Source organism: Macaca mulatta, chromosome 6 (assembly GCF_049350105.2).
Source record: "Macaca mulatta isolate MMU2019108-1 chromosome 6, T2T-MMU8v2.0, whole genome shotgun sequence".
Lineage (NCBI taxonomy): Eukaryota > Metazoa > Chordata > Mammalia > Primates > Cercopithecidae > Macaca > Macaca mulatta.
This window is the reverse complement of record NC_133411.1, coordinates 122479938-122492570: the sequence shown is the minus strand read 5'-3', so window position 1 is coordinate 122492570 and position 12633 is coordinate 122479938. Positions and strand designations below refer to the sequence as shown.

Sequence of the window (12633 nt, the reverse complement as noted above, 5' to 3'; positions counted from 1 at the left end):
AAAAAAAAAAAAGACAAAGTCAATTTCTATTAAAAAGAGTAATCCTTAGGTCCTTCAAATTTCTAATATTCCCTAAGGAAGCTACGGTAAGTGACACTTAATGTCCAAGCTATAATATGATTTTGATTTCAAGTACATTATTCAAAGTAAAATTTGGCAATGAATGCTTTTAGAAAAACACAATCTGAAGGCATTTCTCCAAAGTAAATATACAAATGGCCTATAAGCACATAAAAAGATGTTCAACATCATTAGCTGTCAGGGAAATGTAAATCAAAACCACAATGAAATACCACTTCACACCCACTAGGATGACTACAATCAAAAAGACAGACGATAACAAGTGTTGGAGAGGGTGTGGAGAAATTTACACCCTCATGCATTGCTGGTGGAAATGTAAAATGGTAAAGCTGCTTTGGAAAACAATGTGGCAGTTCTTCAAAAGGTTAAACATACAGTTACCATATGACCCAGCAATTCCACTCCTAGGTGTATATATAAAAGAAATGAAAAAAATATATCCATATAAAAATTTGTACACAAATATTCATACCAGTATTATTCATAGTCAGAAAGTGGAAACAACCTGAGTGTTCATCAATTGACAAATATACAAACAAACTTTGGTATACCCATAGAATATGTATTAGTCATAAAAAGAATGCTACAACATGGATATTTTATGCTAACTGAAAAAAGCCAATCACAAAAACCACGTATCACATGATTCCATTTATATAAAATGTCCACAACAGAAAAATCTATAGAAACTAGAAGTATATTAGTGGTTGGTCTAGAGCTGGAGGAGGCTTAAGAGAGCTGGGGAGGAACAGGGAGAGATACCTAATGGGTACAAGTTTCTTTTTGTGGTGATGAAACTGTTCTAAAATTGATTGTGGTGATGATTGCGTAAGTCTGTGAATATATGAAAAACCATCAAATTGTGCACCCAAATGGGTGAATTACATGGTATATTAATTATATCTCAATAAAACTGTTAAAAACAAACTTTCAGCTATCATTTATATTTTCTTAATAGGTTATGTCTAATTGTTTACTATTATAAACAATATTCTGATGTATAGTTCACATTTTTAAAAAAATCAATAGGCACCAACTTAACATGACTGTTAGAAAATTCTATGCTAACAGCAGGTTGATTAGGCTATTTTCCAAAAGCAAGAATCAATATAAATTACTGAAATAAATGCCTTGCTTCTTCATCTTACATGTAAAAATGTAAACTATTGCTATCACTAGTAATTATCAACAGAATTTCTAAGAAGTTCAACTAAATCCAATCTCTCTTAAAGAATTTAGCAGAAAAATAACATAAGACTTTTTTCAATGGGAAAAATATTAAACTTCTACAACTTAATAATTGGCTCTTGTAAATTTTTTATTATACTTTAAGCTTTGGGATACATGTGCAGAACGTGCAGGTTTGTTACGTAGGTATACATGTGCCATGGTGGTTTGCTGCACCCATCAACCCGTCATCTACATTAGGTATTTCTCCTAATGCTATCCCTCCCCTATCCCCAACCCCCAAGAGGCCCTGGTGTGTGATGTTCCCCTCCCTGTGTCCATGTGTTCTCAGCTCTTGTAAATTTTAAGATCTACTTTAAAACACTATAAGTTTATTGTTTTTTAATTTTTAACACATAAATGAAGAAGACATTATATTCTATTTAAAGTTATAACCTTTGGATATAAATTATCAATAATCCAGTAAACATAATAATATATTTAATTTTAAATACCTGAAATTTATAATTGATAATATCATGATCTATCAAATAAAAAGAAAGCCCAGTTAGCCAGGACAATTAAAATATTATCCAGATAAACGCTTTACCTGGTAACCTGTAGTGTCTAGTGAACTTTACTTAACACCATAAGAATGTCTGGAACATTCAAAGTGTTAACAATAAAAGGACTGCAAGTTCTGGATGCTATTATTGAAATGACATCTAAACCCACCATATCAGAAGTAGCATTTAAACCTATCAAGAATTTTGAGACTCAATGTCACAACTAATTTCAAACATTTATTTCTTCTAATGTCTGAGACTACATTTCCAGTTCCACAACTATAAAATTAAGTACAAAAACCCAGGTAAAATAAAACATTTTACATGTTCTTGAATAACAGATATTTTAATATATTTTAACTTCAGGCTCCATTGTTTTCTTTTTTGAATCTCTAAAGGTTGAAAACAGAAGCTATCAATGTATTATAAAATATATATTCAAAATTTTCTTTAAATATCTAATCTGAAAGCTTTATAATTTGTTTAAATATCTAATCTAAAGTTACCTAAAATCTCCATCTAAAAGCCAGTTAATTGATTGGTTTTACAGGATTCCCTTTGATTTTTTTTTTGTTAAATCAAAGCAATACATATACATAGTGTTAATAAATGGTTTTATAGAAGTTATAACAAAAACTCCTAGTCACACTGCTTAGAACTATTCTACTGTTTTAGCCATTTTAGCACTTGCTGTCATATTTCTAAGCAACACGCATTTTCTGCTATTTATTGTTTTAACAATGTAGTCATTATCTGTGAACCTCCAACTAATGAAAAATGAGGTTACCACTTCCACTTCCCTACACTTTCCACCCACACCAGTTCCTACAATTTTTGTTAAATCTTCATTCAGCCTTTACTTTACTATGACTGGGTAAACATTCACTGCTTAGCCTAATAATATACTATGATTATACCTCCTTTCTTAACTTTTTGTTTTTCCTAGAGTAACAACTGTCTAATTTTTATTTGCTTAGTTTTCTGTGATCTGATAGTAATTCTTCCCAAATTATCTGACAGATTCATAAAGCTTTTTAATATGATTGAAAATGCCAGGTAAATTTTTACCCCACAGAGACCTCCCTCTAGAGCCCCACATCTTCTGTTCCTATGCGATCAGGCCTACTAGACACTGGTGTCATCAAAACAATCCTCTCTACCAGCATCCTGAGCATTCCTTTCACCTATCCCCTGTGCTGTACCTACCTGTTTTTTTTTTCCCCCATTTTTTGTTTTTGTTTTCACTTCTTTTTTGTGAAGCACATTCTCTAACAGTTTCCTAAAAAAGGAGTACATAGGAAGCAAATTTTCTTATCTTTTTTCTACAATTTTCCTACTCTGTAAGCAATTTTCTAAACTTTATCTTGTAACTCTTCTTTTTTCTGCTATCATATTTTTAATTTATAAGAATTCTTTCTTATTTATGCATTCATTCACAAATATTCACTGCACATCTACTATATCTAGCTGCTGTTCTTGAACAAGCAGACAATAAGCTTACTACATTCTAGTAGGGAGAAGAGATAGATAATAAACCAATAAAACAGTGAACAAGTAAATTATATAGTGTATTAGAGGGTGGTAGGGCTGTGGAGAAAAAAGAATCGTAGAATAGGTTAAAGAGGATGGACAGTGCGGGCGGGGGTTAGACTGTAATATAATAGGGCAAATTTGGGTAGGTCTCATGAAGACAAAATCTGAACAAAGATTTGTGTTCTGTTCCTTTTTGATAGCACACTGTTTTTATTTCATGAATGCAATATCTTTTACTATAGGTTTGTATTATAAGTTTTCTCTTTGATAATGAATTTTCTTTTACTGCTTCACTCAAAGGCCACTGAATGAGTCTCTGAGTTCCAAAGCTAAAATGAGTGTTTCTCTACGGCACTGTGAGTTTTCTTAGTTCTGCTAAGTCAATCAATTAGCTATCTATCATCCCAAAATTAACATCTTCTATCAGTTGCCCTGTCCTCTTCCATTCTCTTTGAATTTGGTTTACACCTTTTAAATTCCTTTATATTCCTTCATTGTCATTTTAGTGAGGTTTTGGGAAATGTAAAAGGTTTGAGAAAATGCAGAGATAAATACTTATGTCGTATCTACCATGTTTAATTGGAAATCCCTCTTCTGATTTCTTAAAATAAAATTTAATATACCATGGTAGATCAGACAGAAAATTTCCTTAGAATTACAAAAAAAATATCTGGATAAAAGACTATAAATGGTCTACATTTGTATAGTCCATAATTTATATGGTGAAGCTCTTTTAAAGAAGGTAGAATTAATTTAAAATAGTATAAAGTTTTACCTGTAAGATTCTAGAAGATCCACAATTTCAGTCTGCCCAAAGTGTTTAGCCCAATCCAATGCCATCCTGCCAAAATTCAAAGGATATATAAAAAAGATGTCATCAAAATTGTAAAACTGGTTCATGACCAGCCTGGGCAACATTAAGACCCTATCTTTTCAAAAAACTTTTTAAATAAAAAATAAGATAAATTATAGTTAAAAAAACAAGTCATTCAAAATTATTAACCCATTAAAACAGAAATTCACCAGCAATTATTACACAAGTTTTTAATATAAAGACAAACATAAGAAATCAAAAAAGATATGTGCAGCTATACAAAGATATATGAAGAATCAACGTAGTTTAAAATTACCAGCCATTTGATGCTTTACTATGGACATTGGCTCCCATACTGATTAACTGTTCTACTTGACTTGCAAAGCCACGTCCTGCAGCAACCATCAGAGCTGTTGCACTGGTTTCACTATGTCTGTAATCAACTAAAAAAAAGAAAAGATAAATACAACTTAAATTTCCAAACTACTTAAAACCATTTTCACTGTTTAAAAAATTTGAAATAGCAGAATTGAGTGTCAGGATAATTAGCCCGAGACTTGCTCCTTAACTACATAATGACAGCACTATGTAACACTTAACTTAGATGATCTACAGCAATCTGTTATGATACGTCTAGTGTAAATAGAATAAAGACTGTCGGTTGTAAGGTAGGAGAAAGAAAGATCATGGTTAAACTGTTTTAAGCTCATCTACATGATTTCAACAGAAAAGGAAAGCTATTTGTTCACCAAATGACAAGATATAATTAAATAATTTAAAAGTTAATTTTCATCAGTAACTGGTAATGAATACTTAAAAGCTTCAAACGCAAAGTTTGAGACAATGTTTTGTTGTTATTTTACTTTGCTTTTAATCCCCCATTCCAGGCTATTTTGTAAGACGCTTAATGGGATTAACACTGACAGAAAGTTTATTTCTCATAAAACCCTTACATTAGAAAAATAATTAAAGTTCTATTGAAGTTTCTTCCTAGAATATATTTCTCAAGCAATTCAATATAATTGCTTAGGACTAATTTGCTTAAATTACAAAATTGGTAATTTCAGAAAGATTTCATGAAAAAAACCCTCCATAGTAAAATTCAAGATAACTACAAAAGGAAAATTTTAATCATTGATACACAGTATGTATACCCAATTATCTTCTATTCAATAAACACTCTGAAACATGGTATCCATTATCAATACAAATCAGTGTTCTTTTAAAGTGGGGCAGAGACAAGAAAATTGCCTCAGGCTTTTTTTTTAAGACTTTTTTTTAGAACAAGTTTTATGTTCACAGCAAAACTGAGAGGAAAATACAAGTATACCCCATATGTCCCTTGCCTTCACACATGCATAGCCTCCCCAATTATCAACATCCCCCACCAGAGTGGAACATTTGTTACAACTGATGAACCTATACTGACACATCAACCGAAGTCCATAGTTTACATTAGGATTCACTCTTGGTTTTGTGCATTCTATGGATTTGGACAAATATATAATGGCATGTATTTTCATTTTGCTTTGGGAGTTGTTCTTTGGGATGGGTTTGTTGTTATCGTTGTTTCCGCTTTGTATTTTTAAAAGCACAGATAGCCATACCTTACTCCAAGACTCAGATTCAATAAATCGGGGATGGTCAGGCATTTTAAAAGATTAATTTATTTTTATCTGTACTCACTGTATGAAAATTACTTCTTCAACTGAATATTCAATCCATGGCCTTGGAGAATGTATCAAACTGTGTGTATTTTGAGCACAAGGGTATGAATAAATGTGAAACATTTAAAACATTTTTAACACTCCTCCCTTCAAGAGGTGGAGCCTAATTCCCTTCTCCCTGACTATAAATTGGACTAAGTGACTCATTCTAACAAACAGAATAATGTGAAAGAGGTGGTGTGCAACTCTGGAGACTAGGTCATAAAAAGTAACTACAACTTCCTGCCTGCTCTTTTACTTTCTCTCTTGAATCACTCTCAGAGAAGCCACACAGGAAGAATAAGGCAGCCCTACTGAGAAGGACAGCTGACAAGAACTCACGGCTATTCTGCCAACAGCCAGCAACAAACTGAGGCCCTTTGCCAAAAGCTATGTAAGTGAGGCTTCTCAAAAGCAGACCCTCCAGCCCCAACAAACCTTCAGATTAATGCAGCCCCTACCAACAGTTTAACCGCAACCTCATGAGAGACTTGGAGCCAGACCACTCAGCTAAACCACTCCCAGATTCTTGACTCTCAGAAACTATGTGAGGTAATAAATGTTTTAGGCTTCTAAGTGTTAGAATCATTTGTAATGTAGGAATAGATGACTAGTACAGTAAGTATGACAGAGAATGTCAAGTCTTAACTCATTATTATCTGCTTCTACACGATCATAGGGAAAATGATGGTACTAAGAAGAAATCTATGAAGCCCAGAGTTTCCTAAATCATATGACATATTTTCAGTTCTGGTTGAAATCAAGGGTTGAGATTTCAGAAATGAAATAAAAAGATGAGGAGTGAATGATTGAGCTACTATAACATTTTAGTTTTCCTCACATGGCTTAAGACATTAGAATACGGGACTCTGGGAAATGTACAAACTGTACATAAGAGCAGAAGAGAGACCTGAGCCTACATAGGATGACCATTATCAAATTAATAGTCTAGTATTCACTAAAGAAATATCAGGAAGAAAGCTAAGGATAATACTTAAGTACTTAAAATGCATCATAAATATTTTAAAGCCACTGTTTTCAGAATTTAAATTCCTTAACTTTCAAGTAAGATTGCTAAACTCTTCAGAGTAAATATTTTTTAAATAATGGAAAAAGAAAGAATGCCAGAAAACTGGAGACGAACAAATATCTACACTTTCAAATCCAAAAAGTTACTTTTAAAAATGGAGATCAATTATTTTTCAAAAAATCAATAATGAGGGCCAGGCACAGTGGCCCACGTCTCTAATCCCAGCACTTTGGGAGGCAAAGTTGGGCAGGTCACTTGAGCCCAGAAGTTCAAAACCAGCCTGGCCAGCTCTCAACAAAAGAGATACAGGTTTTGCAGATGAGATGAAGTATTCAGTTTGGGGCATATTAGAAATATCTAAATCCAAAGCTCTGGAAGCTGAGGTGGGAGAACCACCTGGGCCCCGAAGTCAAGGCTGCAGTGAGCCACAATTGCACCACTGCACTCCACCCTGGGTGACAGAATGAGACCCTGTTTCAAAACAAAACAAAACAATGAACTTTAAAAAGCAAATCACTAGGAGCCAACATACATTTACAAAGAGAATAAAGAAAGTCAAAAAATACTCATTTATTTTTTAAGAAGTTAGACTAGAAGATGTGTAGGATTATAACTGCTTGAACAACCACACCCAAATATTGACCTAAAGTCCCTTGATAATTGACCCAGGCACCTCAAATTAATAAACAGAGAAAGCTTATTAATGTAATAGATAACAATTAGAATTTTTTTAAAATTGTTAAACAGAAACAATGGGCCAAATCTAACTTTAAGATAAAATTTATAATGAATAAACAGAATGTCTAAAGCTCAAGAAAAAGTCAAAACAAGTACATGATAATTAAAAAATTTAATTTAATAAAATCATAGGTTTAAAAAAAGAACTAAAAATTTCAAAAACAATATGAATCAATAAGACAATGGGGTTGGCTGGATTAATGTAAGTAAAGAGTAGAAGGTTTTAGGCTAAGATGGTTACTAAGAGATTAACACTCAGAACTGGATACTATGCTTTTTAAAAGGGATAAAACAGAACATATCCAGAGAAGATGGACCAGGGAAGGAGAGGACCAGATATCATGTTACAGTAAAGAATAGTTGAAGTAATAGGTATAGTCAGCCCAAAAAACAAAAAATTTAAAGGAAAAAGAATAACCATCTTCGTACACCTGGAAGTCTGTCAGGTATAAATACATGTGATCACTCCAGAAGCAGAAAAAAGGCAAATGCCATGTAGTTAGATTTCATATCAACATACTAAAAAGTTAACTCCTGAAACAATTCAAAAGAAAGGTAGTGAACTTCCTGTCACTAAACATGTTCCAACAGATTATCATGTGGTAAAGATGCTTAAAAGTAATATCATTATTCGGCTGGGTGCGGTGGCTCCTGCCTGTAATTCCAGCACTTTGGGAGGCCAAGGCAGGCAGATCAAAAAGTCAAGAAATCAAGACCATCCTGGCCAACATGGTGAAACCCCATCTTTACTAAAAATACAAAAAAATTATAAAATTTTTTTGTAAAAATACAAAAAAAAATACAAAAAAAATTAGCTGGGCGAGGTGACGCACACCTGTAGTCCCAGCTACTCAGGAGGCTGAGCCAGGAGAATCACTTGAAGCGGGGAGGCGGAGGTTGCAGTGAGTCAAGATTGCACCACTGCACTCCAGCCTGGTATAGAGTGAGACTCTGTCTCAAAAATAACAATAATAATAATAATATCATTATTCAACAAAGATTTTTCAGCACTTAATAAACGATGAACCTCTGGCGATACAGAGATAAGTAAAACTGACAAAGTTTCTGCCCTCATGTAGTTTTCATTCTAGTAGATGACATAGGTAATAAAAATAAAAAACACATGACAGGTAATAAAAGTACAATAAAGACTAATAAAGCAAGGTAAGGGAGATATAGTGAGAAAAGGGTACCATTTTAGTAAGGCGATCAGAAAAGGCCTCTCTGAGAAGGCAGTATGTAAGCAGAGACCTAAATAAGTAGGCACTGGGCCGTGTGATTACCGATGGAGGCAGTTTTCTAGGCATAGGAAACAACAAAACAAAATCTCACAGAAGGGAATGTGTTGGCAAACATGAAGAATATCAAGGAGACAAGTGTGTCTAGGCACAGTGAACAAGGAGGAGAGTGGCAGAAGATAAGATCAAGAAAGTAGCCAGAGGCCTAATCATGGAAAGGACTTTGACTTTCATCCACAGTGTAACTGGAAGCCTGGGAGAGTTGAGAACAGGCAAGTGGAATGATCCAATTTCCTTTATGAAAGGATCAATCTTATTTTTCTGTGGAGAACAGACTGCAGTAACATAAAAACAGAAATGGTTAACAGGCTACTGTAATAGTCCAGAAGAGAGGCTGGCTTGGACTAGGGGAGTGAAATGTACAGTAGGGGAAATGAAATGTGGTCATATTCCAGATTTATTTTAGAATGCAAAGTAAACAGGATTTGCTAATGAATTATATGTGCAATGTGACAGCAGACTTTCTGTATGCTTTGCTGCCTTAGCAACTAGGTGAATGATAGTGACCATTTACTGAAAAGGGAAACACATGAAAAGTGCAGGTTGAGAGTAAGGTATGTAGGGAGGGGATCAGAAGTTGTTTGAGGCATATCCAATTTTATTCACCTAACAGACATCCAACTGGAGATAACAAGTGATCAGGTATATTTAAGTCAGGGGGTAGGTGAGGTCTGGAAATGTAAATTTAGGGGTCATTTAAATAGATATTTAAAGCAATGACTATTTGAGATCCCCTTAAGGAGTAAGTATAAATAGAATTAAGGTCTTAAGGATTGAGACCTAGGAAATTTCGTATTTACAGGTCAGAAAAAAAGAAAAAGATCTTGCCAAGAAAACCAAGAAGTCAGAGCCAGGGAAATAAGAAGAAAATAAGCCAAGTATGAAATACCAGAAGTTAACTGAGTAAAATATTTCAAGAAGAAAGTAATCAATAATAATTACAATAATAATGCTGAGGGGTTTAGGTGAGAGAATAAATACTTGACACCTAAATCCTTTCCAAGGAAGGGAAAGACAAGAGTATATGCATAACACATACACATAAAAGCATTTTTGCACGTAATTGTCATGTAATCACATAGCTCTTCAAACTACAATGGTGACATGAGCTTAAGAATCTCTGATTTAACACAGTATTTATTTCTACTATGCTATGCTAGTAAGAAGATCCTGATTTGTGCATTTGAAATAAAATAAATACTCCTAAAAAATAAAATTTTTGGTTGTGCAATTATTGGTAGTACATACATTTTGAATTAAAATATACTTCCATCATAAATAACTGCAAGGGTAAATTTTTAAAATTAAAATAAACTTACCACTAACATTTTCAGTTAAAATGAGATGAAAGACCTGAGCAAAGGCATCAATATCTTTATGTAGCCATATATCAGAAAGACAAGCATCCATTTCCTTTATTAACCATGGTTCAAGGCAATTCACATCTTTTTCAGTCTACAAAAAACAGTAAAAATCATAAATTATCACAAATTACCTAACAATTTATGAACATTTGCTTGCAAAGAACATAAGATGACCACAATGGCCATAAGGACTACTAATCCTATGACACTACATAGCAAAGGCTTTGACATAAAAAAATTTCTCATTTCATCACAAACATTATCACTCACAACACGGTATCTTGTCCTTATACTTAGCTTTTATCTGAGAATGAGTTTGTCAACAAAGGACTATGATCCAGTCACAATGTTAATTGTGCTTCCAATATGATACTGTTAAATGCACATACACCTCAGTAGTTCTCTTTCCCAACTGCACATCAAGGGAAGTAGCACCTACAGCTTTTTAATACTGATGCCAGGTCCCACCCCAGAGCAAGTGCATCAGAATCTCTTGTTGGCAGGGTGTCAGATTCCACAGGGCTTTAAAAGCTCCTCAGGTGACAGAATGTACAGCCAGTCTTAAGAACCACAAATACACAAGGTCAAAATGCTGTTTCATGACCCAAATAAATCTACACTATATGTTTTTACACATAGCATGTTATAATCCTATAAGCATATAGGATATATATCATAATATATATAGTATATTTAGTGTGCATATCCATAAAGATGTTAAATAACAATTTTTATCATCAATTTTAAAATATTCCTTAAAAGTACTTTTAAAAATTCATGTATAGTTCATTTGGATACATTACAACTTTAAACACTGGTAGAAAACCGCAAGCATATCTGCATTATATACTGTCACATGCTCAAAAAAAGGGTAAATTATCTTTTTAAAGAGTAGAAAGTTGCTCTGAAAAATTGATTGTAGTCTAAAATAAACTAAGAGAATTACCATTCAATTATGCAGTAAAAAATTATAATCTCTTGGCCGGGCATGGTGGCTCATGCCTATAATCCCAGAACTTTGGGAGGCCAAAGCGGGTGGATCACGAGGTCAGGATCACGAGACCACCCTGGCTAACAAGGTGAAATCCCATCTCTACTAAAAATACAAAAAATTAGTCAGGCATGGTGGCGGGCGCCTGTAGTCCCAGCAACTCAGGAGGTTGAGGCAGGAGAATGGTGTGAACCCGGGAGGTGGAGCTTGCAGTGAGCAGAGATCACGCCACTGCACTCCAGCCTGGGCGACAGAGTGAGACTCTGTCTCAAAAAAAAAAAAAAAAAAGTATAATCTCATAAAATGATCTTTAACCTACACAATTTTCACACAAAATATCAGTAGGAAACCAGGACGATCATACCAGCTGACTGAAGACAGCGTCACCACCATCATCCAATAAGTCATACTCGTCAGTCACATTTGGAACAGTTCTCTGCCTCTGAGATTCAGGCTTGAAAGTATTTTCTTGAGCTGAGTACCATTCTGTAAGTGTGGTTTGTTGTTTCTCTTCTAAATTAATTATCAAAGAAAGAATATGTAGACAAATCTTTTCCTTTTTGAAATGTATTCCTTTGTTTAAATAAATTATGTGAATCTGGTATCTCTTAAAAGTTGGCCGTATTCTGTAGTTACTTTTAAAAAACATATTAAGAATATTCAATAAAAAATGTGTTATGCTGAAACACAAAGATACATGAAACTGCTTGAAAACTTCATTGATATGGTTAGGCTCTGTGTCTCCACCCAAATCTCATCTTGAATTATAATCCCCAGGTATTGAGGGAAAGACCTGGTGGGAGGTAACTGGATCATGGGGGCGGTTTCCCCCATGCTGATCTCATGATAGTGAGTGAGTTCTCATGAGATCTGATGGTTTTATAAGCATCTGGCATTTCCCCTGCTTGCACTTCTCTCTCTTGCTGCCATGTAAAGAAAGTCCTTGCTTTCCCTTTGCCTTCCATCATGACTGTAAGTTTCCTGAGGCCTCCCCAGCCATGCAGAACTGTGAGTCAATTAAATCTCTTGTCTTTATAAATTACCCAGTCTCGCGTAGTATCTTTACACCATTGTGAAAACGGGCTTATACATTCATGTATTCATCTATTGTTCCAAATCCTACTAATAAGTTTACTTCTAAGTAAGTCCAGAATTAAGAGTATTTTTATCCATGTTATAACTATTGTTTAAATCAATGACCAAAATTCATACAGCAGTTTGTAGAAAACCATTTGTTGAACTTCTACCACCGTGCCAGCTTTTTGAGATACAATTATATATAATTTTCACTTTCAAATGTTTCAGCTGGACATGGTGGCTCATGCCTGTAATTCCACTTTAGGAG

General features: G+C 34.1%; 1 protein-coding gene across 4 annotated transcripts in view; it reads right to left on the bottom strand.

The window, feature by feature from the left end:
- Nucleotides 1–12633, bottom strand: part of YTHDC2 (YTH N6-methyladenosine RNA binding protein C2) — an 80518-nt gene that overhangs the window by 41394 nt on the left and 26491 nt on the right. For all 4 annotated transcript variants that reach the window (XM_028849660.2, XM_028849661.2, XM_028849662.2 and 1 more), the window contains 4 exons: nt 11653–11801; nt 10253–10388; nt 4478–4604; nt 4123–4188 (listed from right to left, as the gene is read on the bottom strand). In XM_028849660.2, the coding sequence (XP_028705493.2) occupies nt 4123–4188; nt 4478–4604; nt 10253–10388; nt 11653–11801 (478 nt within the window). The remainder of the gene's footprint in view (nt 1–4122; nt 4189–4477; nt 4605–10252; nt 10389–11652; nt 11802–12633) is intronic.